General features: G+C 53.0%; 13 protein-coding genes across 13 annotated transcripts; 6 read left to right on the top strand and 7 right to left on the bottom strand.

The window, feature by feature from the left end:
• Positions 1 to 191: 191 nt before the first annotated feature.
• On the top strand, positions 192 to 2,600 carry N7498_004275 (pentatricopeptide repeat protein; the record flags this gene model as incomplete). The annotated part of the gene is made up of 1 exon (XM_058451337.1): positions 192 to 2,600. The coding sequence occupies one exon, from the start codon at positions 192 to 194 to the stop codon at positions 2,598 to 2,600; it is 2,409 nt and encodes an 802-aa protein (XP_058310799.1).
• Positions 2,601 to 2,858: 258 nt separating this feature from the next.
• N7498_004276 (protein kish) lies at positions 2,859 to 3,376 on the bottom strand (the record flags this gene model as incomplete). The annotated part of the gene is made up of 4 exons (XM_058451338.1): positions 2,859 to 2,924; positions 2,997 to 3,078; positions 3,127 to 3,236; positions 3,374 to 3,376. 4 exons carry the CDS (start codon positions 3,374 to 3,376, stop codon positions 2,901 to 2,903), a joined length of 219 nt encoding a protein of 72 aa, XP_058310800.1. The 3' UTR covers positions 2,859 to 2,900.
• A 94-nt stretch (positions 3,377 to 3,470) lies between these two features.
• On the top strand, positions 3,471 to 4,585 carry N7498_004277 (putative transcription initiation factor TFIID subunit 13; the record flags this gene model as incomplete). Its single annotated transcript, XM_058451339.1, has 2 exons — positions 3,471 to 4,047; positions 4,104 to 4,585. 2 exons carry the CDS (start codon positions 3,471 to 3,473, stop codon positions 4,583 to 4,585), a joined length of 1,059 nt encoding a protein of 352 aa, XP_058310801.1.
• A 1,809-nt stretch (positions 4,586 to 6,394) lies between these two features.
• N7498_004278 (uncharacterized protein) lies at positions 6,395 to 7,828 on the bottom strand (the record flags this gene model as incomplete). The annotated part of the gene is made up of 1 exon (XM_058451340.1): positions 6,395 to 7,828. The coding sequence occupies one exon, from the start codon at positions 7,826 to 7,828 to the stop codon at positions 6,395 to 6,397; it is 1,434 nt and encodes a 477-aa protein (XP_058310802.1).
• Positions 7,829 to 8,813: 985 nt separating this feature from the next.
• On the bottom strand, positions 8,814 to 9,953 carry N7498_004279 (eukaryotic translation initiation factor 3 subunit F; the record flags this gene model as incomplete). Its single annotated transcript, XM_058451341.1, has 3 exons — positions 8,814 to 9,033; positions 9,086 to 9,798; positions 9,855 to 9,953. 3 exons carry the CDS (start codon positions 9,951 to 9,953, stop codon positions 8,814 to 8,816), a joined length of 1,032 nt encoding a protein of 343 aa, XP_058310803.1.
• A 207-nt stretch (positions 9,954 to 10,160) lies between these two features.
• N7498_004280 (UTP25 family protein) lies at positions 10,161 to 12,429 on the top strand (the record flags this gene model as incomplete). Its single annotated transcript, XM_058451342.1, has 4 exons — positions 10,161 to 10,267; positions 10,313 to 10,832; positions 10,887 to 11,464; positions 11,517 to 12,429. The coding sequence occupies 4 exons, from the start codon at positions 10,161 to 10,163 to the stop codon at positions 12,427 to 12,429; spliced, it is 2,118 nt and encodes a 705-aa protein (XP_058310804.1).
• An 837-nt stretch (positions 12,430 to 13,266) lies between these two features.
• N7498_004281 (DMT family transporter) lies at positions 13,267 to 14,591 on the top strand (the record flags this gene model as incomplete). The annotated part of the gene is made up of 2 exons (XM_058451343.1): positions 13,267 to 13,578; positions 13,662 to 14,591. 2 exons carry the CDS (start codon positions 13,267 to 13,269, stop codon positions 14,589 to 14,591), a joined length of 1,242 nt encoding a protein of 413 aa, XP_058310805.1.
• A 528-nt stretch (positions 14,592 to 15,119) lies between these two features.
• N7498_004282 (uncharacterized protein) lies at positions 15,120 to 16,244 on the top strand (the record flags this gene model as incomplete). The annotated part of the gene is made up of 1 exon (XM_058451344.1): positions 15,120 to 16,244. One exon carries the CDS (start codon positions 15,120 to 15,122, stop codon positions 16,242 to 16,244), a length of 1,125 nt encoding a protein of 374 aa, XP_058310806.1.
• A 550-nt stretch (positions 16,245 to 16,794) lies between these two features.
• On the bottom strand, positions 16,795 to 18,572 carry N7498_004283 (choline-phosphate cytidylyltransferase; the record flags this gene model as incomplete). Its single annotated transcript, XM_058451345.1, has 5 exons — positions 16,795 to 16,932; positions 16,994 to 17,408; positions 17,471 to 17,821; positions 17,880 to 18,417; positions 18,554 to 18,572. 5 exons carry the CDS (start codon positions 18,570 to 18,572, stop codon positions 16,795 to 16,797), a joined length of 1,461 nt encoding a protein of 486 aa, XP_058310807.1.
• Positions 18,573 to 19,576: 1,004 nt separating this feature from the next.
• Positions 19,577 to 21,522, bottom strand: N7498_004284 (PP2C family serine/threonine-protein phosphatase; the record flags this gene model as incomplete). Its single annotated transcript, XM_058451346.1, has 7 exons — positions 19,577 to 19,896; positions 19,958 to 20,218; positions 20,269 to 20,475; positions 20,525 to 20,609; positions 20,679 to 20,752; positions 20,813 to 21,134; positions 21,487 to 21,522. 7 exons carry the CDS (start codon positions 21,520 to 21,522, stop codon positions 19,577 to 19,579), a joined length of 1,305 nt encoding a protein of 434 aa, XP_058310808.1.
• Positions 21,523 to 22,314: 792 nt separating this feature from the next.
• N7498_004285 (putative transmembrane glycoprotein) lies at positions 22,315 to 25,152 on the bottom strand (the record flags this gene model as incomplete). The annotated part of the gene is made up of 1 exon (XM_058451347.1): positions 22,315 to 25,152. One exon carries the CDS (start codon positions 25,150 to 25,152, stop codon positions 22,315 to 22,317), a length of 2,838 nt encoding a protein of 945 aa, XP_058310809.1.
• Positions 25,153 to 25,692: 540 nt separating this feature from the next.
• On the bottom strand, positions 25,693 to 26,187 carry N7498_004286 (GNAT family N-acetyltransferase; the record flags this gene model as incomplete). The annotated part of the gene is made up of 1 exon (XM_058451348.1): positions 25,693 to 26,187. The coding sequence occupies one exon, from the start codon at positions 26,185 to 26,187 to the stop codon at positions 25,693 to 25,695; it is 495 nt and encodes a 164-aa protein (XP_058310810.1).
• Positions 26,188 to 27,078: 891 nt separating this feature from the next.
• N7498_004287 (mitotic-spindle organizing protein 1) lies at positions 27,079 to 27,450 on the top strand (the record flags this gene model as incomplete). The annotated part of the gene is made up of 3 exons (XM_058451349.1): positions 27,079 to 27,156; positions 27,247 to 27,324; positions 27,379 to 27,450. The coding sequence occupies 3 exons, from the start codon at positions 27,079 to 27,081 to the stop codon at positions 27,448 to 27,450; spliced, it is 228 nt and encodes a 75-aa protein (XP_058310811.1).
• Positions 27,451 to 27,765: the final 315 nt, after the last annotated feature.

The following is a 27,765-nucleotide window of genomic DNA, read 5'->3' on the forward strand; positions in this document are numbered from 1 at the left end:
TCCCCAAAGTCCGCTCGTTGAGAAAGGTTGTTGCAAGACGATGTTGGAACCGATGATGGGGTGCGCCACACACCAGCCACAGCAAAATCGGGCGGCTTTCCATCTTTCGGATTATCCTCCTCTTGATTTCTCGGACAACAAACCACGCCTTTTCCTCCTTTCTCCTCATGCGTCCGATCGCGGGTCTCTGAATGTCATTGTGTCCGCACCAGCTCGTCCGTTCCCGCCTTAACGGGCTCTCGCCGGCACAATGTAGGAACCCCGGCCGCTGGCCTCGGAGGTCGGGACCGTCGAACACTGGATACCGACTCCAAGATGTCTCGAGCTATGCGACCTCGGTTAGAGAGCCTGGCAGCGAAGCGCACGATTTCACGGCACCCTCGCGATTACAACCGACTGCCAGCGACGAGCCGTTAGAAAGTTCCGACTTCGGCAACCGTCAAAGAACCGCCGAGGAATCAGGCCAGACAGGAAACGAGCAGTCGGGCAATGCAGCCTCTTCACAGCAGCAAAAAGGTCGTCCACGAAAGCACACCACTCCGCCACTGACGCTGAAGAGGGTCCGCGCAATCATGCAGGCAGAAGGCCATAACATCAGATTCGCGCCCTCCGTGCTCCGCCGGCTCAATGCCCAAATTGAATCAACAGACCGATTTTTAAGCTCGAAAGCAACATACCTGGCGACAGTCATCAAGAGCAACTCGCTCTACACGCGAGAGCTGGGTCTCGTTCAATGGAAGTCGGCTTATGAGGAGATCTACAAAGCAAAGCACTACCAGCGTGCGGTACAAAATGAAGCCGTTATACCGGCACTGAAGGAGGAGGGACAAGCACTGCTTGAAAAGATCCAGGCGGACTGTTCTGGAAGCTTTCGGGACGCCTGGCAGGCCATGACACGGCGTGACAAGGCCAGTGCCTGGCAGCGCTTGGCCTTTTGGCTGCTGCAGAATGATCCAAAACTTTTTCTGGAATTCCTGGTTGTTACAACGGAGGGCACAGAGAAGCCGGACTTCACCATGGTTGCCGACTGCCTCCTGTACATCGACAACTTTTACTATGCAGATTGGCTGAAGGATTGGAAGAGCAGTACTCACACCTACGAATCGCTGGTCGAGTCTTGTTTGAACCCGAAGGATTGGCCCATTATTTCTGTGCCGCAAAGGGGTGTCCGACTTTATATTCGACGAGCTAGCCATGAAGACGTGACCTCGGCCCTTAATATGGCAAAAGGAAGATCTGTTGAGATGACAGCAGAGACTGCCCTGTGTTTCATGTGGCGGTTCACGGAATTTGAAGATGTGGATAATGCACTCAAAGCTCTCGAGTACATTCCCATCCTCAAAAACCCCGAATTTACATTGAACTCCCAGGGAGTCCTCCGGCATTGCTGCAAGCTGTTGACTCTCGACGGTGTGGAGGAAGGCGACAATGGACGCAATTTCAAGATTCTCCCACGACTTCTGAAGATGGGCGTTCGGCCTGACCGGGATATGATGAACCTTGTACTGTCCAATGCTTACAAGACTGGCGACTCGCAACTTGGTGCCGACATGCTTCAATTCATGAAGAGTCACGCCTACGACTTCGACTCTTACACCTACTTGACTCTTTTAAACGAAGCAGTCAAACGTGGGGACCGGGGCCGAGTTGACAGTCTGATCCATGAAGTCGAGGCAGAGGATGGACTCCGCAGCAACCCATTCATCGCCAACAAGATCTTCCATTCCCACTACGTTTTCACCGCCAAGCATATGGATGTGGACGCAGACCCCTCAGGAGTCTTTTACTCTATGCTTGATATGTACAACACCTTACACGACATCACCCCCTTGAAAGACCTCTTCATCATCCCGCCTCAATATACGCCTCGACCAGGAGGCTCTAATACCCCGCCTTCTCCCATCGCTCTGTACATTATGATCGCAACCTTTTTCCGCTGCCAGAACCGTCTCACAACTGTGCAGCGCATTTACAACCGATTCCGTGAATTGGTGAAGCAGGGTCACCCATCTATCGCTCCTCTCGCGGAGACCGACCACACTTACAATGAGTTCCTCGTTGCTATGCGTGATAATCCTCGCTCACTGCGGTTATGCGTACGCCTGGTGGAAGACATGCTTCATCCTCCTAAACTTCCGGTAAACAGCTCCACTGGAGAGGCCATGATCCATGCGAAGCCCAGTGTGCGCACCTGGACCATCTTGCTGAGCGCCTTCATCTACCATCGGCAAACCCAAGCCGCACAGAAAATCAAGGAGATGATGGCCAAACATCAAGTCAAGTATGACGATTCCACTTGGAACACCATCATCAGTGGCCACGTCAACGCGCAGAATGTGCCGGAGGCTGCGGCCGCCATCAAGGAAATGGAAGAGCAGGGCTTCTCCATGAATGCCTACACGATGAGGAGCTTGCGCTACCTCCGTGATCCGGAGCGTCTCTGGGTTGCCATCGACGAACTGGATGAAAGAGTCACCCAGGAAAGCTCTCAGCGGGTAACGCCGGAGCCGGAGCCGGAGCCCGAGTATAGCATCCCCGAGGACGAAAAAGCGAAAACAGCGCCGATTGATCGCGGATTACAGAAGCTCGCACTCAAGTGAGCCCAAACTGTGATGGATACCCTTGTACTTTTGTGTTTATAGAATTTTGCATGGCATGGGCCTGGTGCCGGAAAGGAAGCGTTGGTTGCCATTTGTGTAGATTTGGCTCTCATGTACTATACATCGAATCATTATGAAGTTTCTCATGCGCTTGAAGTATCTTGCTGTTAATAACTGAAGTCCGATCCGTAACACCGGCTTTGCCCTTTGTTGGCAGACCTGAGCTTCTCTGCCTGCCCTCTCCCTCCTCTCTCCCATTCTCATCTTGTCTTTGAGCTGGAGGTAACGTGAGATAATTACTCAACCACCGAAGAAGATAGAGACCTGCAAAGCAAGCAAGCAAGCTGTTAGTACTCTTCGTCCATGAACGAGGGGTAGCTCCCGGGGAAGACTTACTGCCATCAGGAAACAGCATATGCTGACATATGGACTGAGCCGTTCTCCCACTCGCGCACACTTCCAGAATATCCCAAATACCCTGTTCTCGTCAGTTCAGCACCTCCGCGAGTCAAGCTCAGGAACCTACCCGTTCTGGTTGCGGTCCATGATTCCGGGCATGATCGAGTGTGCATACGTGCTCGTACAGATGACCAGGAGGATCACCAGCAACAGTGATTGGAAGTTGAAAAGGGCCGACTAGGTGTGTCTCTTTGTTAGTGATCATGTCGCGGTCTCCGAAAGTACACAGTATGCTCAGGTGCGCAGCCTAAACAGCTTCGACCTCGCCCCCTCCATACACCTGCACTTTCATCTGCAAAGCATCTTCGACTCACCATCTTGAATCGCAGTTCCTCACGCCCCAGAAAGAGACGAATGCAGGCGCAGCGAAGAGGTGCAAGAGCAACGAGTCAACTCGTGTTTCTGCCCGCCATGTCCGCTAAACGCACGGACCAGCCGTGGCTCCGGCCTCAATCATCTCCGCGAGCGCAGCGACCTCCAACCCTCGTTCCCGATCCTCGTCGCCTTCCATCTGCAGCTGGCTTTGATACGCGGTCCGTCAATCCGCACCCGGCTTCTAGTGATCCTACTCCGTCGCGTTCTGCGCCTCCTGCCAGTTCGAGTCCGAACCAAGCTCTTCTCGGTCACGCATACGCACCGCGGGCCCGGCCGCCTACTTCGAGTCTCAATCTTGACGACCCAGGTCTTATCCACACGCTCGCCCAACCCGCACAAGTACAGGGCTTTCAATACCCATACTCCCGACCAAATCGTTACCCAACTGCACCTCCTGGAGGTTTCAGTCCTGAAGACCGAGCTCTTCTCCGCGCGGGCTTTACATCCGCATACGTCCCGCCAAAGATCGACCCAACGGTCGAGTCACCGTCGGAGGGTACAAATCCCACGAGAACAAATTCCACGAGAAGACGAAAGTCTGTCAGATTCGAGATGGCCGAGCCCCGAGCCCGTGCTGCACGGCACAAAGGCCAGATGAACTTCGGTCCTGAGAGTAAGCTACCATCTACCCCGTACAAATTCTCCAAACAATACTAACAAAAGGAAAAGTGCGCCACCTCCTGCTAGCCTACGGCGATCCAGCTCCCCATCACTCCTTCTCCGCCGAACCACTCCCCGAAACAATCCGCGTCCTCGACGAAATTGTCACAGACTTCATCCTAGAACTATGTCACGGTGCTGCGCAGGTCGCACACCACGCCCGCAGACAGAAGATCAAAGTCGACGATTTCCGCTTCGCGCTGCGCCGTGATCCGAACAAGCTTGGTCGTGTGCAGGAGTTGTTGCGCATGGAGCGTGAGCTGAAGGAGGCGCGCAAGGCCTTTGATCAGAATGATGATCAGGTTGCCAAGGATGCGGGGAAGAAGGGGGCTCCTCCTCCTCCTCCTCCTGAGGATGATGATGCGGCTTCGGTTGTTGGTGCGAATACTGGGAAGAAGGGTAAAGGGAAGGGGAAGAGGGCCGCTGCTAATAGAAGGGGCTCGGATGCTACTGAAGAGTCGGTGCCTAAGAAAAGGAAGACTATCGGGTGATTTCTCGGTTTCCCTTTTCTTCCCTTTTATTCGTTATGCATCTGGGATTCGGGATACGGATGGAAAAGCTACATCGGCGTTGGTTGCAACCCCTTTTTATGGTACCGGAGTTCCGGGGATACATGTCCAACGAGTTAAAAATACCCGTGGATAATACCACCATTTTTGCATTTTCAAACGCCTTTCGCTATCTTTTACTTTCTTTTTTCAGGGTATCTTTCTGAACTTGTCTTTGAAAACTCCCGGGCAGATAGTCATGACCGCCTAACTAGGCCCTTAAAACTTCTCCTTTGTCCGACTGTATCTTAGAACGTCAATTGAAAACTAGTTGTTTTCAGCGGTAGAATAGTGGTCTCCTGTCTTGAATTATGATCATGATGCTGGCTCTCCAGACTTCGGTCATTGCCGGAGGTGTATATAATTTGGGCGAAGAATATCCCGACATCGCTTTCATGCTTGTTGCCCCCTAAAAATTCACAATTTGATATTCCCAAGAAGTCTCCGATAATTCCTTTCAGATCCGATATAGTCCCAACGTCGTGACTGCTGCGCCATTCCCTATGCATCTAAAACCGAAGCAAAGCATCGAGTTCACCCAAAGAAAACCCCGAAGCCAAGTGTTCATTGTAAGGCATTCTCACATCGTTATTCGTCGGATTCGTTACTGAGACGGCATCCGAGGGCAACTCATTTTCTCGCCCGGCCGTGTTGTCTTTTTGATCTTGTTGTTCATTTGTGTTGTCATCGCTGTCGTATTCACCGTCGCCATTCACTTCAGGTGGAATCAATCGCAATATCTCTGAAAAAGCAGAATACACTGCAGCCCACCGGGGCACTTCGTGATCGATACCATGAGGCAACGGCAAATTCAACCCACGAGGGGAGCCAGGCCTCGGCCCTTGCGTTTGAGTTCTAACCACGACGTCAATTACCTACTATTCATCAGGTTGTTCAGTTTCGGGCAAATACCTAACTTGACGCTCCCTCGGCATACAATCCTGACCCTCCGTGCAACAATATGTGCATCGAGACTGTGCTGGCGCAACGACGCAGCGCTTTTTCCGCGTGTAGCAGGCTTGACAGGCCTTGGGTTTCATTTTATAGTGGCTGGATGTCGTCTTTTGGACCCTTTGTGGGGCTCGTGGACCTAAAGGCCGTTGAATCTCCGCACCTGTCCCCATACCTGCGTTTGTAAAATTCTGGAGGAGGGAATAATTGAAACTCGGGAATAGTTGGAGAGGACGGGATCGAGAAGTTGAATGCCATTCAAGAACGGGGCAAATCGGCGGTACCCGAGGGTCCCGGCGGGCTGGAGGTCAACTTTATTTCCCCGTTTACGGAGGACCCCGGCTTGGGAAGGTTTCGTGAAGGCCAATCGATGATGGAATTGGTGTTGAGGCCGAATGCTCCCGGCTTTGAGTTTTAGATTCGATGCAATGATTAATGACTATTATGATTATTAATCATTAATCAGAGGGTCCCCAGATGGGACGTGCTGTGGTCCCTGGGATGTCGGATATCTCCCCGATCCAAGCACTTTGGTCCCACAACGTAAGGTCCCCCACCCACTACATTTGGCATTGTCGGTGAAGACTTTGTACTGGGACTTTTCTATGTGACGTGATTCTAGGTTGTTTTCGGATGGGTTTTGAGCCGAGCGTTTATTGTTTGGTTTGAATCTATATGTCTACATATCTGGATGGATATCCTTGAAAAGTTAAGATCTGTACCAATTGGCAGTAAATATGGATTCAAGTATATATTAATAGACTTTAGACAACCACCTATTTAACATAAGATAGAACACTATCACGGATGCCTCTTGATCACCTGTTCATCCCTGTGAATCTGATCTTCAATGATACGAATAACCTGCCTCTTGGCATACAAAGCAATCCGTTCAGGAGCAGGCAGATCAGAAAAGTTCTCACCCGGGTTTATACCCCCCTGCTCATCCATGACATCCATGATAAATCTGAGATCATTTGCAATCTTCCACGCCCCAGAAAATAGACACCAAACAAGCAGCTTCTCCAACAATACCCACTTCCCATAAATAGCTGCCGTTCGGAGCGCAGAGCCATGCTCCGCCTTCGACAATGTAACGTACGCGCCGTGTTCAAGAAGCAAGTCCACGATCTTGTTCATTCTGCTGTTGTATGTATGCATTGATACGGCGGCTTGCAGGAGTGTCCAGCGCGGTCCTCCGACATTGACATCTCCTCCTTGTCGTAGATACTCCTCAACGAGCTCGACGCTGCTGTGTTCTACCAGGACGTGGGCAAAGGTGACTGTGTGATTGAACGGACCACCGTCACTAGCAACTCGTCGGCCGAGATCGGTGAGATACTTCCAAGCTGGGAAAATCGATTGTAGTTCTTTCAGTAAGCCCGGCACCAGACCTTCAACCTTCAATTGGGGCTTATCTTCCTTTCTGGACTTGTCAATAGTCTTCAGGGACCTGAACGTGTCGACAAGGGCTTTGGCAAGCGGAAAGACAGAACGGATCACATACTTGAAGAACGGATGATGGGCACTGAGATCACTATATAGCCGAGCAGCCTGCCGAGAAGAGAGATCTTGAGCCGTGGGATATTTTGCAGCGTATATCTCAACTTTCAGTTGTATCTCCTCAGTCTTCAGGAACCGAATGCAAGCATTCAATAATTCTTGTCTGCCTAGATGGACGGCATGGGACAATTCCATCTGCTGAAGCTTAGCAAATGAACCAGGACCTAGAAACTTCGACTCAGCAATCGTAAGCACAGTGGTTGGGGGAGGCTCAATACCAGCTGACACGAGAGCTTTCACGATTTTCGAGTCATAGTACGGAATTTTCGAGGATGTGACCTCAAGCACTCCGTTCAATTTACGTCCGATAGCTCGTTCCAGCTCTTCGTCATCCCGGATGAATGTAGCGCAATTCTCTGCGGCGCCTTGGCTCCTATGGGTCTTGTCGGCGAAGACGCGGGCGTAACGGATGTCTGTTAGGGTTAGATGAGCACCTTCTGTGCAATAGACCCATCGGGTAAGCCATTCAGCCCATCGCTCGCGCTGTTGTTCTTGCTCTGCTGGTACCAGTTCAATCTTCTTGAGCATACTTTGCTGGCGGGCTTCTTCCATTTCCTCAAGTTTTGCTTGTTCTGGTGTCTTCAATCTGGCTTTCTCTTCCTTGGTGTATTTAAACCATTCGTCTCCACTCATCGGCGGGCCATTACGGCGGGCTTTGAGAGGACTGGGCATTGTGAGTCGATTTTTATACAAATTAATTCTAAGAAGGTATAATCACTCGAGAGTGTAGCGTATTTGGCTTTGAAGAATGAATGGAGGAAACGGAGGACTTGAAAAGATAGGGACTTGTGTTATTTATATAAAGAATAGAGCAGTGTGACAGATAGTACTATAGTTTCACTTGAGACAATCGAGTCTTTCATTTCAAAGGGTGCTTTCAGTGTGTATCCCTGCTTGAAAGAAGGCTTATACTCTGCCTATACCAAGCTCTTTGTACATGTCTCGGCAAATTATCTACTATCAAGTCATGTTTCTGGAAACATGCGGAATATCCTGATATTAGAGTGTTTGTCATGAAAGACCGGGATTGTACTGCTTGGGGCCTTGACGACCAGCGCAGACGAGTTTCTCAGACATATGTACTGCAGGGCTTGGAAGATGTGCTCATTGATTAAAACAGATGACGTCTTTTTAGTTCAGAAGGCTATGATGGGGGAAAGTGAGCAAACTTACGACTACAAGAATACTATAATACTTTGCACTCGCCTACCGACGACCATGTCTAACAATTTTATGTCCATTTCATCATAACTAACGCCGCGCCCAGATAAGATGCGACTTCGTGAAACCGGGTCCAAGCCCAGTTCTGACTCTTCTGCAGTCATCTCTGCAGTGCTCCATCGCCTCAACCCCCACGCTGACTCTATCCGGACAAAGCCAGATACGACTCCGATGCGCCACATTGCTTTTTTTTTCCCGGCCAGGCTGTCTGGGCAGCCATAAGGAAGAACAGATATAGATGGTGTATTCGAAGGAGACAAAGGAAGAGAGGGTGCGCATGTAAGGGGGAAAGGAAAAGGGAAAAAATAGGAAGTAGATAGAAACAAACAAGTACGAACCCAATAGTTGTCGGAACATGGAAAACGAGACATAAGAAACATCAACGGGTAGGTTGGTAGCTCCACGGGAATAGGTCACATGCATCATTTCTCACCCTCTATGCGCGGGCCTCCTCGGTGGCAGCCCGGTCCTGGGGACGGTTGCCCTGACGGCCTCCCTTGCCGCCGCGTTGGTTGCGCTGGTTGCCCTCGCCGCCAGCGCTCTCGCCGCCGCCCAGAGTGAGCTGAGCGGTTGCTAGCCGGTTGGACAGCTCCATCTGTGTGCGGACGGTGTTGGCCAGGTAGGAAACGACCAGGACATCCTGGATGTGGTTGTTGCTGCAAATGCATTAGCACAGTGCCTTCAGATAAGATGAAAAGGGAAACGTACAAGTCCCGCTCAATGTCGGCGGGCTCAACCTTGGGAGCAAGAGCAAGAGCGTTCAGCAGGAACTGGCCCATGGCGGTCGAGGCGGGAGCCTCCTCATCGATAACTGACTCGACATAACGCGACACACGATCGATCATAGAAATAACCTCCTCAATCGCACGCTCCAGAGACTCAACGTCAGAGACAATGTTGGTCGAGCGCTCCTCGGTATCCTTGGCGTTGGCAATGGCCTCAAGACCGCTCTTGTCGGCCTCGCCGTACCGGAGCTCGTAGGGAACGGGGATGAAAGCGGCGCTGTCGGCAGCACGCTCAGCGGTGACACCAACGGGGGCGGAAATGTAGGCGCGAGTCTCGAGGTCCTTTCCGGGCTGAGTGGACACAGTCAAGTGGACGGCGGGGTGCGGCCATGTGCCGTCGCCCTGGCCGCTGTAGAAGTTTTGGATCAAGGCGGAGAAGGTGTTCAGCTCGGAGGCAGTGGCGTACCAGCCGACGAGGACCTCGCGCGGGTTGGCCTTGAGGTGCAAAGCCAGCATCTGCTTGTGGTACTCCATGTCGACTTCGACCTGGTCCTCGGCCTCGGAGTGGCCCACGGCGAATGCGGACCGCACCTCGACCTCACTTCCATCTTCCGATCGTGTTCCAAGCAGAGTTCCAATGACACGTTCCTGGTCGGCGTTGCGGCGAAGCGAGTGGTCGAGGATGGAGAAGACGGCCTTGAGGAGAGAGAGGTTAGCTGGTGCCCCTCCATACCCCCATACTGCATACGTACCTGCGGCTGGATGACCACGTTGAGAGGGGCCGTGGTGGGAGCGGTGCCCACGGAGACGGGGCCCAAAGGACGGGCGAGGTGGAGGAAGGAGTCGGCCATGGTGAATGTGGGTTGAGAGGATGTCTGAAGGAAGGCCAAACTCAGTCAACGCAAAGCTCGGAGAGACAATTTTTCCTTGAAAGTGGAGGCCGCCGTCTGATTGTTCCGTTTCTCTTTGTGTGTGGGAATTTTCGCGCTAAGATAAGATAAGCACTTGGACCTTCAATTCAACTCCAAAAAAAAGTCAGTTTTTCTTCAACATCGACAATGGCTCCCCCACGAGGACGAGGTGGCTTTCGTGCTAGAGGCCGTGGAGGAAGGCGCGGTACTACCAGAAGACCCAACTTTTCTTCTTCGCGGTTGCACGATGCTGAGTGAGTGCGCCATGAGAATTCGAGATGTATAGCTAACCCACCCAGATCGGAGGAATCCTCCGGCGATGATGCGCCCGGTAGCCCTCTCGATGAGACCATGGGAGATGAGACTCTGATGGACGAGGGGTCTTCAAGTAGCGACGAGGAGGAGGAGAACAATGGCCGTCCCTACAATGAATTGCTCGAGCTTCTCCACGCCAACTCCGACTCGACAGGCCCCGCTCGCAAGAGGAGAAAGGTTGCCAATGGCGCCAAGGAGGACGTTCCGACCATTCCAGTTGAGGAAGATTCAGATCAAGGCGAAGATGCCTTGCAGGAACAGGCCCCGTCGGACGACGAGGAGGAGGCTCAGGAAGAGGATGATGACGATGTCATCGGTCCTTTCGAGAGGCACTTCAACCTTCCAGAGAGCTCAGACCTTACCAAGAGAATCGAGTCGATTACGTCCAACAAATGGATCTCGTCCAAGAAGGAGGTGGAAGGTCTTCGGGTGGTGCATAGCATCCCCGACGTGGGAGAAAAGGCATCTTTCCTGCCGGCTATGAAGAGCACGGCGAATCTCAAGGTACGCAAAATATTGGTCTCAAAGCTGATCCAAACTAACGTTCGATTCCTGCAGCTCAAAAACAAGTTGAAGCCCCGTGTCGCAGAGCTCCTCCCCAAAATTACCGGCCCAGCCCAGCAAATCGCACCCTACGTGTTCGACTATCAAGATGTTCTTTTCGGCAATAGAACAGCCTCATCTGCAGATGATATGAGGGAGATCATGGCTGTCCACGCCGTTAACCATCTTATCAAGACCCGAGACCAGGTGCTTAAGAACAACGCACGCCTGGCTAAAGACCCCGACACCGACATCGAATGCCGTGACCAGGGTTTCACCCGCCCCAAGATCCTGTACATTCTGCCAACTCGGCAAGCATGTGTGCGGGTGGTCGATGCGATCTCGCGGATCTACCAGGCCGAGCAACAGGAGAACAAGAAGCGCTTCACAGATACCTTTTCTGCCCGCGAAGACGCATCGTTTGAGAATAAGACCGAGGACTTCCGTGAACTGTTTGGTGGCAACGACGATGATATGTTCCGACTAGGACTGAAGTTTACTCGCAAGACGGTCAAGTACTTTGCGCAATTCTACAACTCGGACATTATCTTCGCCAGTCCTCTTGGCCTGCGCACAATCATGGATCAGGCTGAGTTCGTATCCTTTAGATCCACCCTGATAGCATCCCTGCTAACTCTTATATAGTGCCAAAAAGCGCGATCATGACTTTTTGTCATCCATCGAAGTCGTGGTCGTGGACCATGCCGATGCCCTTCTCATGCAGAATTGGGACCACATGACATACATCTTCCAGCACTTCAACCTGCAACCCAAAGAAGCTCACGGCTGCGACTTCAGCCGTGTCCGCAACTGGTACCTAGACAACCAAGCGCGCCACGTCCGACAAACCGTCGTGCTAGCATCCTACATCACCCCCGAGATCAACTCCCTCTTCTCCACACACATGCAAAACACCGCCGGCCGCGTCAAAATCACACCAACCTACGCCGGCGCCATCACCGAGCTCCCCCTCCCCGTCTCGGTGAAACAGACCTTCTCCCGAATCGACAGCCTCTCCCCAGCGAAGGACCCAGACGCTAGATTCAAGCACTTCACCACAACCATCCTATCCAGCCTTGTGAAAAGCATCACTGGACGAAACAAAAACAGCGCAGGCACTTTGGTCTTCGTCCCCTCGTATCTTGACTTTGTCCGCGTGCGCAACCACTTCGCCACCTCCGCTCAAACTACCAACGTCTCCTTCGGCGCCATCTCCGAGTATACCGAGCCCCGCGATATCTCTCGCGCCCGCTCCCACTTCATGAGCGGTCGTCACTCCGTGTTGCTGTACACCGAGCGCGCGCACCATTTCCGCCGGTATCAGCTGCGGGGTGTGAAGCGCGTGATTATGTACGGTCTGCCAGAGAACCCGACCTTTTACCAAGAAATCGTCGGTTTTCTGGGTTTGGATCCGGCGGCTATAGTTGAGGCGGCGGAGGGTGGAGTCCGCGCATTGTTCTCCAAGTGGGACGCGCTGAAGCTGGAACGTGTGGTTGGTACCTCGCGCGTGGGGAATATGATGCGTGAGAAGGGTGGTGATACTTTCACTTTTGTATAGATGGAAGGCTGTGTGGATCCGTTGCCTGAGCTTTTTAAATACACCGACATAGGTATCTTTGTAAACATCGTTTAAGATATACCTTCCTGAACCTTATTCTATTCCAGATGTCTTTCCCAAACTTCTTTCTGGATGATGTCCAATTCGTATACTAGTTCGACGTCTATGCAGTACAACGTAGGGACTTCGTTCCAGATCCAGCAAGCTATCGAGACAACGATAACCTTCAAGTTCATAGAGCTATTTGATAGTAACATCTCACGGAGGACGAAAACCTGGCAAGGAACAGCCAACAGGATCTTGATCGACATGTCTCGGACTCGAGGTCGAATTGCGACATCCATAATAATAAACTCTCCAAGAGATATCCTCAGTTCCCTCTGAATCAAAATACCCTTCCACGAATACTTTTAGCAAAGTGTGAGTGGGACTACCATGAAACAGAGGCTCTACGGTGATGTTGATGTTGGTAGTTTGTGGGCCGTCGGCTGCCCGAACCATGACCACGAACCTCCCAGATATAGTCCATATACTAGCTCGACTATACAAGTTCCAAGTGACCTGCATAAAGCAGCAAAATACATAACCCCCCCGCATAGATCCAAAAAAGAAAAATAGAAAGAAAAACCGGAAAATCAAAAAACCAAAGTCAGATGTTAGTTACCTGCTAGCGGCCAACGGCTCCACAGTCATGCGCCGAACTCGAGCATCATAATTTTTCACCAAGCGACATCCTCTCGAACAAAACACCTCCCATGCATCATTCCCTTTCTTATCCCTTCTACATCCATATATAGACTCCCGCGGGCATCAAGCCCTAGTGAAAACCCCCCTCAGATGTCATCCCAACCAGGATCGGGGTGTCCACCCCACTGCTCCAATGAGACTGGGATCCGGTCTCCAGAACATCCAGATGCACCCCTGCCGATCGAGCCCTATCACGATGACCCGCTGGCGGAGTACGAGCCTCGTCCCATCACCGCAGATGAATACGAGGGGTACGAGGCTGTCCGGCCGCGCAGCAAGTGGGCCATGTTCTGGTTGAGAAATAAGGGCATGTTTCTCGTGCTGCTAGCGCAGATGTTCGGTGCTAGTATGAATGTCATGACGAAGGTGTTGGAGATGTATAGTTCCATGCATCCGTTTCAGGTGCGTTCTGCATTCTTCGAGAAAGCTGGGATGGTTTCGATTGGGCCAGCCGTTTTAGCTTGTACAGCACTGACGTGGAACAGGTCCTTTTCGCTCGCATGTCCATCACTGCTGTAGCAAGCTACCTCTACATGTGGTATGCCAAAGTGCCCTCTCCGCTAGGCACGCGCCCCATCCTTGGCCTGCTCATTGCCCGCGCCATGAGCGGCTTCATGGGCGTCTATGGGCTCTACTACTCCGTCCAATACCTTCCTCTCTCCGAGGCAACTGTCGTGACCTTCCTAGTGCCAATCATGACCTGCTACGCCTGCTCATTGCTTATCCCCGGTGAGACCTTCTCCCGTCGTCAGCAACTAGCCGGGATAGTTTCCCTCGTCGGGGTTGTGTTGATCGCACGCCCATTCCGCGATCGCAACTCACCCGATGAAATCGACGGTACGGACTCGTACCACCATATTCTAGCGACTATTGTCGCCTTCGTGGGTGTTCTCGGTGGAGCCGGCGCATATACTTCCATCCGGATGATTGGTCGGCGTGCGCATCCCCTCGTTTCCGTGACTTACTTCTCCAGCGTGACGACGATCGTTAGTCTCACGGCTATGGCGGTTGTGCCTGGTGTGCCGTTCCGGTTGCCCAGTACCCCGACCGAATGGATTCTGTTGACGGGCCTGGGGGTTTGCGGCTTCCTGCTGCAGTTTTTGCTGACGGCGGGGTTGTCGTACGTGCCGCCGGCTGATGTCGGTGACAAGGCGGGCCAAGGCTCTCGAGCAACTAGTATGGTCTATACGCAGGTGTTGTTCGCTCTGTTTTACGATAAGGTGGTCTGGGGAAGTACGTTGTCGTTGTTGAGTTGGGCGGGGTCGGCGCTGATCCTGGCATGTGCCATTTCCGTGGCGGTGATGCAGGAGAGTCCGTCAGACAAATCGGGGCCTAGGCCTGAGCTTGAACCTGAGCCCGAGCGTGAATGTGCAGAAGATCAACCTCGATACAAGGATGGTGACGAGGAGGCGTGAGCAGGGCAAGTTACAAGGATAGTCGTGCGGAGATGCATTGACTTTAGTCTTGAAGAGGACACCCCGGTCAGCTTCTACAGCGGTCATAGGTTGCGATATAGAGCATAGACCATCGGACCCGATCTCATCAACTTGCATCAACTAGCATCAACTCGCGCAGAAGTGAATCCGGAGCACACTGCTCCTGCTCTCGAAGCCGCATCGGTCCACGGCTCGACGTCATAAGGTTGCAGCGATCCCAACGCCTCCCCGGGTTCGCCCGACGCTCGTCATTGGTTCTTTTGCAGTTCAGGTTCACTGCCGACGAAACTTGATACACGGTGGATCCTTAAAAGCCGGCGATGGCCCCGGTTTTTAGTGGATTCTCCCCCCAGATTTTCACCGATCTTACTCGAACTGTCATCTCGAGAGGAATTGGCAAATCTCATTGAATGAATTGATTATTTACGTCTCGCATCTCCCCTAGACTGCATCTATACTGCATCTACACTACACTACCGTATACACTACAAGACCACAAACTTCAACATGCGCCACTTCGACACCTGGGTCGTCCGCGACCCCTACTCAATCTGGCACTACTACCCAACCAACCACCGCTGGACTGAAACCGTCCGCGACCTCATCATCTCGCGCGCAATCTGCTCTCCCAACGCCACCTCCTCAACCCCAGTCGACCCCTACACCGAGCACCTCAACCCGCAAACCAACTCCTCCCTCCTATCCCGCTTCCCGCCGGAAATCCGCCAAATGATCTGGTCCTACGTCTTCGGCACCGACACCCTCCACCTCGTAACAATCAAGAACAAACTCCGCCACGTCCGCTGCCCAACCCCAAACCAGCAATCCGAACTCACCCACCACCGCCACTGTTGTCCAACCACCCCGGCCCGCTGGCGCGTCTACGATGGCCGCGTCCCAGGCCACTCGGACAGACTCCTCTACCCACACACCCACGAACGACTCCCCGAGCTCGTCAGCAACAGCAACGCGGCTCTCCTGCGAACTTGCCGAGCCATCTACGCCGAAGCAGCAGACGTGCTGTACCGAAACTCCACCTTCGACGTCGATGATCTGTACACGTTCATCGCATTCAGCAACTCCGTCTCCCCGCGTGCGCTGCGCGCGATCCGCAAACTGACTGTCCAGTGGATGCCTGTCTGGCAGCCTTTGGCCGGGCTGGATCACAAGGGGTCTATCTATGCGCATACGCACAGTGATGCGTTGTGGACGCAGTTCTGGGCGCGGGTTGCCTCGTTGCCTGCTCTGGCGGAGCTGAAGTTGAGTATTGATCTCGGGCGCTTCACGGGGACGGTTACTGGGGGTGGAGCGGTGGTTGTTGCCGGGCAGAGATTGCCGCTGGTGTTGAAGGAGAGGTGGTTGTTGCCGCTGTTGAATGTTAGGGGGTTGAAGGAGTTTGACTTGGCTGTTACGGCGCGGTGTGATGAGGCGGCGAAGGGCGTTATTGAGGGTGGGTTGGTTAGGGATGCGGCGGTGCTGAGGGATCAGTTGAGGACTGTTATGTGCAGTGAGGCTGGGGTCGGGTTGGGGGATGTGCAAGGGTTGGAGGTGGATTTGGAGATGGTTTATGAGGAGTTGATGGAGGAGAAGGGTGGGATGGGGAAGAAGGGGCGGTTGATGATTACGGCTTGATGTTTTGCTTTCTTGTGATACCCATGTTTTTTCTTCTTTCTTCTTTCTCTCTTCTTTTTCTTTTCTTTTCTTTCTTCTTTCTCTCTTCTTTTTCTTTTCTTTTCTTTTCTTTTCTTTTCTTCTACTGATTGATTGCATTGGCATGAGATTTAGAGATAGATTCAAAAGAGCATTGACTACATTCGATATTGAGACCGTTCCTTGTAGACGTTTGTATGTATCTACAACACTTCTAAATCCATTTGCCCGAGAGATACAAGCGGAAGTCTATAATTCAGATCCAACCCCGTCTTCATTCCCATTTTTAAGCCAACGGCCATATCAACATTCAACAGCAATCAACCAACCTCGTCGTCCACCGGGAAAAGACGGGGCAGGTTCAATTTGCGGAGTATTAGGGCAACAGTGAACCGTAACATAAGACGCCGGGCACCCGAAAGATTATCGCCTGCAATTTGGGAACTCAAAAGCCCGAAACGGAAAAAGTATAAGACATGAATTGAATGCAAGTGGTTGGAAGGGGGGAAATGCAGGCGGCATCTGATCCTATCTACAGAGTCGACACGCCCTTGCCGACTCGCCCGCGGACTTCATCATCGAAGCCGTTGGTCAGCTCCGACTCGTCTTCGTCCGCGGGAGATTGCGGATGGCTGAACGGCTCCTGGAGGGATTGGCGGCTTCGCATCATCTGAAATGATTAGTTTCATTGTCATCAGAGAGATGGAAAACAAAAACAAAAGAGGGCTTACCCATGCGCGAACACCTCCGATCAGTCCCAGACTGTATCCGGTGGCAAAGTCCTCGTTCCGCGCTCCGCCAATTGGGCTCTCGGGGCGCGGTGAGTTGAGCGCCTCCACGCGGGACAGATGCGACTTGCTGCCGCCGGTCGGGCTGGCCAAAGGCCCGCGGCCACTACCCCAATCCATGCTGTTGCGTGCGCTGGGTGCCGGGCTGTTGGGCCGGCTGTTTTGCCAAATCTGTCGCAGCTCACGGCCCAACTCCTGACCCGTCATCGTCCAGTTGTTTTTGATGTTGTCGCGGAGTTCCACCACATGTCGCTTAATCTCCAGCTCGTTCTTCTTCAACCATGACACGTTCAATTCCTGGCGAGAGGCACCGCGCTTGAATTGCCGCGAGATGTACTGGTCGTAGTCACGGACAATACTACATAGAACGAGTATTAGCTTATGCCATTATACGCCATAGCGATGGGAGGTGTCACAAACCGAGTAATGATGCCCGTGGTGCTGACACCCTCTGTCCGCTGGGTGACAAGGAACTTGCCCTGCGCCTTGATGGGCTCGTAGATATCATCACCCTCCGCAGCTTGGTAGGGAAGGTCGTCGTGAGCGACGTAGTCGATTTGGTGCTCGGACAGGAACTCCGGGGTCACAACCCAGGGACAGTTGGGAATGACCTCGTCCACCCACTTGCAGTGACGGATAGTCTCAGCACGCTCCGCACCGCTGAGGACGGTCAAGCCCTTGCGCATATGAGTCTCCTCGTCACCGGTCACACCGACAATTAGGTACACGTCGTCAAAGGCCTTTTTGGCCTGTTCGAGCTGTCTCATGTGTCTAGAGTGGCATTAATAGGTCGTCCTCGACTTGAAAGATTTATCGGCCGGATACATACCCAAGGTGGAACAGGTCAAACACTCCATCAGCGTACACTCGCACCGACCGCCCCGTCGGCGGCGGGTTGGTGTGGTATCCAACGGGGTCCTGCAATTTACCCACCTGCGGCGGCGCCATGGTGTCCTGCTCGCCTTCGTCCGCTGGGAGCTTGATGTGCAAGCCGGGGCGGCTCCGGGGACGACTTTCAATGTCGCTGCTGGCCACGGTGGTCTCGGAGGGCTCGCCGGGATCCTCGTTGTGGACGGGGCCGGCTCCGTTGGTGACGGTGGAAGCATCGCCGGAGCTCTTACGAGCTCGCTTTGATGATGGCGCATTCTCGTTGGTCTGTTTCTTCGATTTGTTGGGGATGGCATTGGCTGGGCCAGTGGAGTCCTCGCCCTCTTCGGCAGACGCGTCGCGTGAAGATGGCTGGAGCTCGGTTGTGGTGGATTGGGGGACCGGGAGATGGGAGGCGCTGCGCTTGCGCTTGCCGGGGGGGGGGATGAGGGCGACATTGTGATGGAGATGGAGGACGATGAGGATGGGAAGGAAGTAAGCTGTCCAGAAGCGTCCCCGTAGTCATCCGGTTAGGGGTCCGCGTAATTTTCTTTTTGGCGCGGAGTGGGGGTGCTGCGCTTGGCATGACATGCTCTGCTCCTTGAAACAGGTCCGCACCTATTTGCATTGGCTCACAATTATGGAGATTCGTCATTTCCCTATGATGTAGTCCTCCCGATTGACTTGCATATGTCATGCAAGCGCTGAAGTAGTTACTTCCATTGATAGTTCAATCAATTGATGGCGCGATTTCGCCTGACTCGTCGACAACACTGCGACGAGCGACTATGCCTATTTAAGTACAGGGCGATCAAATGGGCATAGTGATATTTCAGGACCAGACGAGGAGGATAATCCAGAGAAGCGATAGAGATTATCCCAGTGCTGTCGCTCTCTGATTACAAGACGACCTTCGAGACATTTTTTCTACGTAGTTGAGAGTGATGACGCCTATCCGCAGCCATGTACCAGGCTTATTTTTAGGGCGTCGGGAGCTACGGTGGACACAACCTTGATGGGTATGGGGGTGTAATACCCGCGTCCCTCCCAGGTCCTACACTACTCACGCTTACTCCCGAGGTCAGTTCCTGGAATCCGTTGATTACCGCTGTATAGAGACGAGACACGGTGGCCTCTTTCCCCGAACTCCACTGAAAAAAACGTCTACCGACAAGGATTCTCCAAGTACGCCGTTCAGCCTGCATCCCGGCTCGTCTCTACCATCTACCGGTGGAGCTCGGGGTTGTGTCCAAGATCCAACGGACGGGACGGGGGTTGGAATAGTTTGAAATGGTTCGTCAAGGGCATTTTCTGCGGTATCTCGTGTGGGTGGGCATAGACAGATAAACGGTGCTCATGAAGGCCCGGAGGTCAGGGTGAGGACCTCCTGCCCAGACTCTTTCTCTTCTCTCCTCGTGTTCCGAGCTGTGACAAATATTCCATCAAAGGGAGAGCATAGAACGGACTCGAAACAGGGGGGATGGGGGGAAAGCCCGAAGATAAACGTGTAGAGAAACGAAAAAGGAAAAAAAGAGGACATCGATCGTAGACTCAGGAGGAAGGGGACGTAGGAAGAGTCGTTCTCAAGGCAAACAGTATGGGGATGGGAAGTAGAAGAAAGGGGAAGAAAGCAGTCAAAAGGACGAGAAAGAATGCACACTACGAGGCCATCGCCTTGTCTTTGTCGTCGGTGGAGGCTGGGGACTCGGATATTTGAGCAGAAGTGGCCTCCTGCTTGCCCTGGGGACCGGGGGTGTCCTCACGAGAGTTGCGGGTGGGATCGGTCGGCTGCACCTGGTGGTCTTCGGTCTGGTCGAACAGCTCCTCCTCATTCTGGTCGGGGATGACCTCGGTACCATCGCCCAACAGGATGATCCGGCCCGAGCGCGTGCTGAAAGCCCGCGAGCGTTCCATCTCCAGGTCATAGTCATCCGGGTTGTCCTCAAATTGGTTCCGGATCCCGGGGCCGCGGAACTCGGCTGCACAGATCTGACCGTCAGCACGACGAGGGAGTTTCTTCGGGTTCCTCGAGAGACTTGCCGTACTCGGGCGGAGCACACGGTCCGTCTCCGTTCGCAACCCGCTCCGCAACCTGGTTGTACCACTCCTCCTTGGTCTTGCCGTTGAGAAGGCCGATGACAATCATCGTCATGTTGTCACAGCCGACTCCACCGGTCTCGCTGTTGGAGGCCAGGCAGTTGTCCATCATGTTCTCGCAAATCTGATGAAGGTCCTGCTTCGCGGCGATACCTCTCCGCACGAACTCCACCACGGCTTGGGAGGATTGGCAGTCCCAGATACCTGTATAGTTATTAGCATAGGCAATCCATGGTTCGAAAGACTTGTCGTACCGTCACAGGCAATAACGAGGAATTCGTCGTCGTCGGTGAGCTCGTGAACCGTCACATCGGGGTATGCAGTCACGATCTGTTGTTCGGGTGACAGTTCAGGGCTCTTCTTGAACTCAAAGTCACCGATGGCGCGGGACAGAGCGAGGTTACCGTTAACACGGCCGAAATCGACGAAACCGCCCGCAGCGCTAATGCGAGCCTTCTCGCCTGTGCGGGAATTAGCAGTACCCCATAATCGTAGTAATTGAAGACTGACCCTCGTTCTGGGGCTTGTGATCAAATGACAGCGGCTTCGCGCGGCCCTTGACACCCAGCACTGATCGAGAATCACCAGCGTTCGCCTATTATAATAATGTCAGCCAACCCAAACCCCATTTCTCTCCCTCTCGTAGCAGTGGTTGATCACGTACCACCCAGATCTTGTGCTTCGAGATGATCGCTGTTGAGGCGGTGCATCCAGACACCTCCTCTTCGTATCTCGGGTCTGCACGGAACGATTGTCAGAACGGGATATCCCTCGAGTTTCAGTTCGAAGCCTACGAACCTTCCAAAATAGCCCGGTCGGTGGCCAGGAAACCGTCCTTCAGAGCCTGTTCAATATCACCCCGGGCGAAAGAGTCCTGCTTGGACACGATCTTGTGGAGGTTCTCGCCTGCGAACAGAGCAACCTTGTCTCCTCCGTGGCCGTCGTATACACCGAAGAAAGCTAGACGCTGGTCCGGATCTGTCGGTTTGCCGTTGTCGCTACCCGTGTACTTTGCTTGAAGGTCCAGTATGGCTGCGTGGGCGTCCTCCATGCTGATACGCCAGCCCTGCATGGCCGACACGCCGTACACACAGCAGTCATCTCCGCCTTCGGACGACACCTAAAGCAAAAGAAAAGAAAAGCACGTCAGCAACGGTTATAGAAGGATTCGGTGGTGTGCGAATCAAGGGAGGGTGTGTGAATGGCCTGAATAGCCTCCTCTTGGGCCCCAGTCCCTCAGCCCCTCCAAGAGTCAGCCGGACCCCGCAACGGCGATCAGCAGCGCGATACCACTTCAAAAGCATTCAGAAGTGCTCTCGGAGACGATACGACCGCTTGTCAGGCCCACCGAATAGCTAATGTGGGCACATGGGGGGTGGCCGAGGGCAACGAAAAACGGCCATGGCTGGCGTCACCTGGCAGTGTGGGGAGGGGCAAAGGAACAGGCAAATTGGAAAATTTCGCCGACTCACCTTCTCAACCACCGGCTCCGACAAGGTCTGACCCATAATGGCACGGATTGAAGTATTTCTGAAAGGGGAGGGGGATCGGAGCGAAGCACCAGATGAATGGGGGAAGAGGAGAAAGAGGTTGGAGTCAGGTGAGGGCGCAGGCCTTTCAGCGCGTCTGGTTCCCGCGATAAGTCGCCAGCCGAGTGGGGAACAACGACGATCTAGGGCTCGCCCGTCAGATCTTGGAGAGAACTGTTGAATAGAGAGGTGAGATATCGTGCGAGATCAGGATTGTTGGTGAGATATTTTTGCCAGGCAGAGATTTCCTTGTAATTTACCTGCCGGTCGTGTGCTCTATAAAGTCACCTGACTCACCGGACTGTCGGTTGTGGTTGATCTCAGGACGGGAGAGGATTCTATCGATGGAGCGACGGCTGTCGACCATCCTATCTACTGATCTAACGGTCTTTACGAACCCTCTTGGTCTGCCCGTGCGGAGTCTCTACGCGTGCAGCCTCGGGCCCATTGTCGGCTGTGTATGGTCCGGTCCGTACACGGGGGAAAACGTCTCCTCGGCAGCGGTCGGTGAAGGCCACGTACATCTGATTATCCCGATACCTTACTTCTGGTGAACGCACTCTATCCCATGTAACGTAACCTGTCAACCGAACTGCTCTGCAGCACGTGCCACTCACTGCCCTGAGTGGTGGAGGGGAAAACGCTCATTCTAATTCCATGACATTTAAAACTTAACTAGAGTAAAAATGATATAATGATTCTAAACGTACGGTGGATATCATGTTCGCCATGCCCAAAACTCCACAAACGTGACTGGGAAAACACATTCAATCAAACAAACGCTAGCTCGCCGCTACTTGCGACAGGGAGCCCCCGAGAGCTGGCGCTCTTCACTGGGGGTGGCGGTTCAAGCGGCTCATTTATTGTTTGCCAATCTCCACTTGTGTGGTTGGCAGATTTTTGAGGGGAGGCTTTTCGGGATAGGTGTACTTCAAGGTCGGAGACCATGGATGAGCTTTGCGGCACAGCCGAGCTCTCTTGGGCTCGGGGTCGAGGCTTGGGATGGGACCCGGACTCCAGACGCTGGGCACTGTTCAAGCTGGCCTCGCTCCAGAATCGAGGAAGCGGGGAGATCACTCCACGGTAGTCCTGTGCCAGACTCAGCTGGCTTTGGCTCTGGCCGTGACCTTCTGCAAGAGGGAAGAGATTAGGCGGTGCCTGGAGGGTCTGATATTGCGAGAAGCGGTTGTTTTCATCGCCGTACTCTGAGACAGATAACGCTGTAGAGTATGGCCGTCCCTGGATCGACTGTCGGAATTCGTCACTGAAGGTCGAGACTGAGACGGTGTCTGCACGACTGCGGATGCTGCGAGCTCGCTCAAGCGCGCGGATGCCAGAAGATGTACGACGGCTGATTTGAGCCGAAAAGAGTGGGTTGGAGGAGTTGCGGTGTTTGGCTCGGCTGTGGACAAAGGCCTCGAGGGAGTCTGCCTCGGAGATAGTCGACTCATCGGGCTCGACAGCTCTCATAGTCACTCGCCTGTGGTTCTGAGGGATGCTGGGGGTCATGCTGTGTCTAATGGGAGCAAGGGGTGGTCGAGGGAACAGTGGAGTCATATTTGTGAGGCTGCTTTCATCACTCATTAGAGAACCCTTGGTGGTCTGCCATGACATGTGCACCATTCCGTGTCCTGGAGGTCCAAATCCACCCGCACCATGCCCGGCGCCGCTGAGTCGAACCGGCAACCCAGAAGCAACAGATGAGATCCCACTTGACCGCTTGGAATATCTCTTGGACCGCGAAGACTGGATAGATTCACGTTTCGCAACTCGTGGCTGGCTTGCCTTCAAGGGTTCGCGCCGGGACCCTTTACCAGACCGACGACGCACGGGAGGGCTGCGCGCATACGACAGCCGTTTGCTTTGCTTCTTGCTGGGAGAAATATCGACTGCCTTGTCCCTTTCAATAATGGAGTCTCGTAGAGGGACAAAGGCACTGCGCCTCGGAGAACGAGGTGGTGGGTTGGGTTCGGGAATCACGTTCATATTCATAGTATCCTCTTGTTTGTCAAAGGACGACACGTTCCAAGATGGGCCGAGTTCAAGTTTAAGGAGGTCCGATGTAGGAGTGATCGGGCTCATCCAGTCATCCGAGTTGTCATCTCGAGAGGGCCTTTCGGTTACACCAGGTTGGCAATTCGGTGGCATGTCCGGTCTGGCAGGTCGGGGTGGGGGCGACGGCTTCGCCTTGAACTCTCCCTCTTCCACTGTCGATGTCTTTCTTCTCCGACGCCAGCAGCAGAAGAGGATTATAGCACTCAAAACGACTACAAGCGGGATGACAACGGAGATCGCGATGATACCCGCTTTCTGGTGTGAATGGCCAGACGGATCAGAGAATGGGTCGTGGTTTCCATTGTGGGTTTCCGCGGGTTCAAGAACATCGATATCGAAGTCCTGCGAGTCCGTGGTGGATCCCTGAGAAGCCTTCAGCGGGATAGTGAATTTTTGTGGCTTCATATCACCAGGAACATGACCGTAGAGTGTTTTGTTCTCGGAGTAGTAGACAAGCCATGATGACAGATCCTTATCCAACTCTACGTCGAGTTGCACGGCGTTGTCAGTTAGAATCGACTGGTTGAACACAAACATGAAGTCTTCTCCAATAGTCGCTTCACAGCCCTCCACCGTTTCGAGGAACAACTCCAAGAACTCCAGGCGCACCATGAGCTTCGCCTGGTCTTGGAAGATGTCTGTAGCAGTAATAGTGATATTTTGGTTCACTGCATCCTTCGGTGGCGTGCCAGCCAATGAGATTTTATCATCATCCATCGTCAGCCAATCTGGCAAATTGGCGTCCACACTCTTCACGTTGATGCTTGACACTGGCGAACTGTCCAGGGACAAAAAGCTCTGAAAGTCGGGGGTACTGAACTTGTCGCCTCTCGTGAGATTGAATCTCTGGACAGTCTCGTTAAATGCCAAGATGTGCGGGCCGATAGAAAGCTGGAAAGTCTCGTTGACAGCACTGTATCCGGCCACGTCCGAGGCAATGAGCTGGAAAGTAAAAGTCTGAGGACCGGCGCCAGGGAAAGACGGACTGTTGCCGGCAAATGTCAAAGTATAAGGATCGAAGCCGATCCACGATGGCAAGGGCGTATTGTTCGGCGAAGTTCCGTAGTATATCGTAGCAGGGTGGGTATTCTGGAAGGTATCCGGGTCAAAGGTGATGGAGAATGGGCGACCAGGGTGAATGAACAGTGTTGCCGGGTAAGAAACGGGACCCAAAGTCTCCAGCTGTGACACAAGAGATTTCCCCTTGGTTGGTCCCTTGTCCGAGGTCACGATTAAGGTGACATCCATGCTATCTGACCCGGATCCATTTGATGCCACAAGCTTGAAAGCATTGGAGCCATCATCGTCAGAGTGCGGTGTACCAGACAGTGTGCGGCTTTTACTGTCGACTTCAAGCCATGCTGGTGCATCAGATAGCGAGTACTTCGTTTCCGAATCGGCGTTGGCGAATGTGTCTTCGGCGAAGATGAAACTGAACGGCTGCGAGACTCGTGCGACCGGAGGCAATTGCGCGTTAATAGGGTAGTTGGCGGACAGAACTGCTGCGTTCACGGCAGACAGGAAAGCCAGAAGGATGACGAGAAATGAGGCCATGTCCGGTGGATAGATCCGGAACACGTCCGGAGGTCAGTGTATAGTTCGAGATACACAGCTATCACGACCACGATGGACGAAGCACGAAGAATCATCCAACGACACACCGAACGAAGCCTGGACCAACGGATAGAGAACGCGATAGGGGATGGAAGGAGAAAGAAAGACTAAGTCGAGGATCTGTCTCCGTGATCTCCAGAAAGGATGCCCCTCCCTGGCACTCGTGCCAAAGGGACAAGGAGTCATTCAAGGCGTGCCCTTTGATGAAAGCCATGCTTGGATATGCTCGACGTCACCGAAGTATGTAGCAGAGTGACAGCCGAGAATGGGGAGCGCGTCGGAGTGTAGGGCTCACGTTTCGCGGCAGGTGTTCTGCAAGGGATGCTCCTTTCGGTAGCCAAGGAGCGAAGGGCATGCCCAACCACGGCTGTCATTTCTCGCCCCTCCTAGTATTTCTACCAGGAGTACCCAAGAAGGCAAGGAACATTTCAAAAATGGTTAAGAAAGGGCCCGGTAGGGGTCGGATAGCCGCCGGAGGCTTCACCCGTCACGTTCCAAGTCCAGGACCATTCTGATGCCTGTCCGCCCAGGGGCATAGTAGTCAGGGATCACTTCACGCTCCTCGAATCCACTCCGGGCATATAATGTTCGAGCGGGCTCCCTGGCCCCATCTACCCACAGCTGAATGTATTGGCAACCCTCCTTCCGAAGACGCTCCTGAATGTAGGACAGGAGCTGTTGACCAACGCCCTGCCGCCGATAAGCTTCAACGACGCAGACCTTGTGCAAGAGAGCTGTTCCTTTTTGACGCACGTAGACCGCGTAGGCAATCAGATCCGACATTCTCCCTTCGACTGCACGAGTCATGTATAAAACCCGCGTGTTGGGCTTTTTTCTCCACAATTCTTCGCCGAAGCCGAAGGCCTCATTGGTGGGGAATGTCTTTTTCTCGACGCGTGAAATCCGGGCAAGAATCTCGAGGGCCTCGTTCCTCTTCAAGGAATGAATATCCGAGATGTTCAATGTTGGGGGCATTCTTTTCCGCGGGAGGCCCCAGTGGCCATTCCAGAGCGTTACAAGTCTGGTGACAGCGTGGTTGACGCGCCTTTGCTGGAAATTTGACACTAGAACTGTCAGAAGTGATGAGAGTTGACTGTGGATCGAGAGCTTTCTTTCTGCGGGACCACTTCTGCCTCAGGCATATACAGTACATTCAAGGCCGCCAACCAGTTCATTTACAAGTGACCTTGTTTCTTGACGCATGCTCGATTTCTTCGATTTGATTGACCGCGAGTCTATCCGTTTTTCCTGTTTTGAGCCTGGCGAGGACTCAATCTGGGTTAAGACCTGAAGTAGACTCGCCACTAGGCTCATTTTGGCTGTGGAATGTGTAGACCCCAAAGGTTTCTCCCAACGACAATTTTAGTAAAAAGTAGCTGCGCACATTCATTATGGGCATCTGTAGTTCTTTTAACGATCCGGATTGGGTCAGGTCCCCAGCGTGGAAGAGGATGTCGCCTGAAGGCAGCGCTATATTGGCGGTGCAAACGATGAAGTCTGGGGTTACGGTTAGGCTGGTGTAATCATTACCAAGTATGTAGTGACCTGGCGAGGAAGATACATGGGTGATCTAGGAACTGCTGCAAGGTACAAGGGGTGATCGGCTGATTAAAGCATCGAGACTGCGCCGATGGCCGAGCATGGCCATGAAGAAATTATACTCTCGCATAAACAAAGAAAAGTAGCAGAGTGATCTCACATAAAAAGGTTTCAATTCAACAACAGCTAAAATTGCAATGTAGAATGTTCCATCAACTCATCCAAGAACCCGAGTCCCTCACCAAAAAGCGGGTTAAGTCTGAGCTCGGCAGCCCCACAACAAACACAACCTCCTTCCAACACCAACCACTCTCACCACCAGCTCAAATGCCTCCCCAAACAGACGACAAGCGCCAAGCCGCGCGCGAGATCATCGACATCCTCCACGAGATCTCCATCCTCCTCGTATGTGGTGGCCCTTTTCCCCTGTCCAGATCCAGCAATGGAATGGATAGGACAATGCAAGGCCGAGTATTTGGGCTGACAAGCATTTAGAATACTCACCTGGATCGGACGGAGCTTTCCCTGTGTGTTTCTATGATTGAGAATGGGGTTAACCCTGATGCTCTTGCGGTACGTATTTGTGATTCTGAGCTTGCCTGGCGTTTACTGACTCATCGCGTGCAGACTGTGATTAAGGATCTTCGCAAAGAGGGGGCTGCGCAGAAACATGTGTCGAATGCCCCGGTTGCGGAGTAAAGATTGCTGCGTGTGCTGCTTGTTCTGCTTGTGGCGTTATGAGGTCGATATGACAGGTTTGAGAGATACCCTTGGCTTGGTTTGTACTTCCTATGTCTGCTAGGTAGGAATTCAGGAGTTTCCGTTTCTGAACTTGGGGTGATTAAGAAGTAATTGGGGCTACCTCTACTCAATATCATAAATTAAAGAAAAGAAAAAGAAATCGGGGTACTTGAGGGCATCACAATCGGGATCGTCTCTGGCTAGGAGGTGGAATCGGAACGACGGAAGGGAAATTGGAGGTTTAAGGGGGGAAAGAGATGCGGTTTCAGGCTT

Source organism: Penicillium cinerascens (assembly GCF_028974065.1).
Source record: "Penicillium cinerascens strain IBT 15544 chromosome Unknown contig_24_segment0_segment0, whole genome shotgun sequence".
In the NCBI taxonomy this organism is placed as follows: domain Eukaryota; kingdom Fungi; phylum Ascomycota; class Eurotiomycetes; order Eurotiales; family Aspergillaceae; genus Penicillium; species Penicillium cinerascens.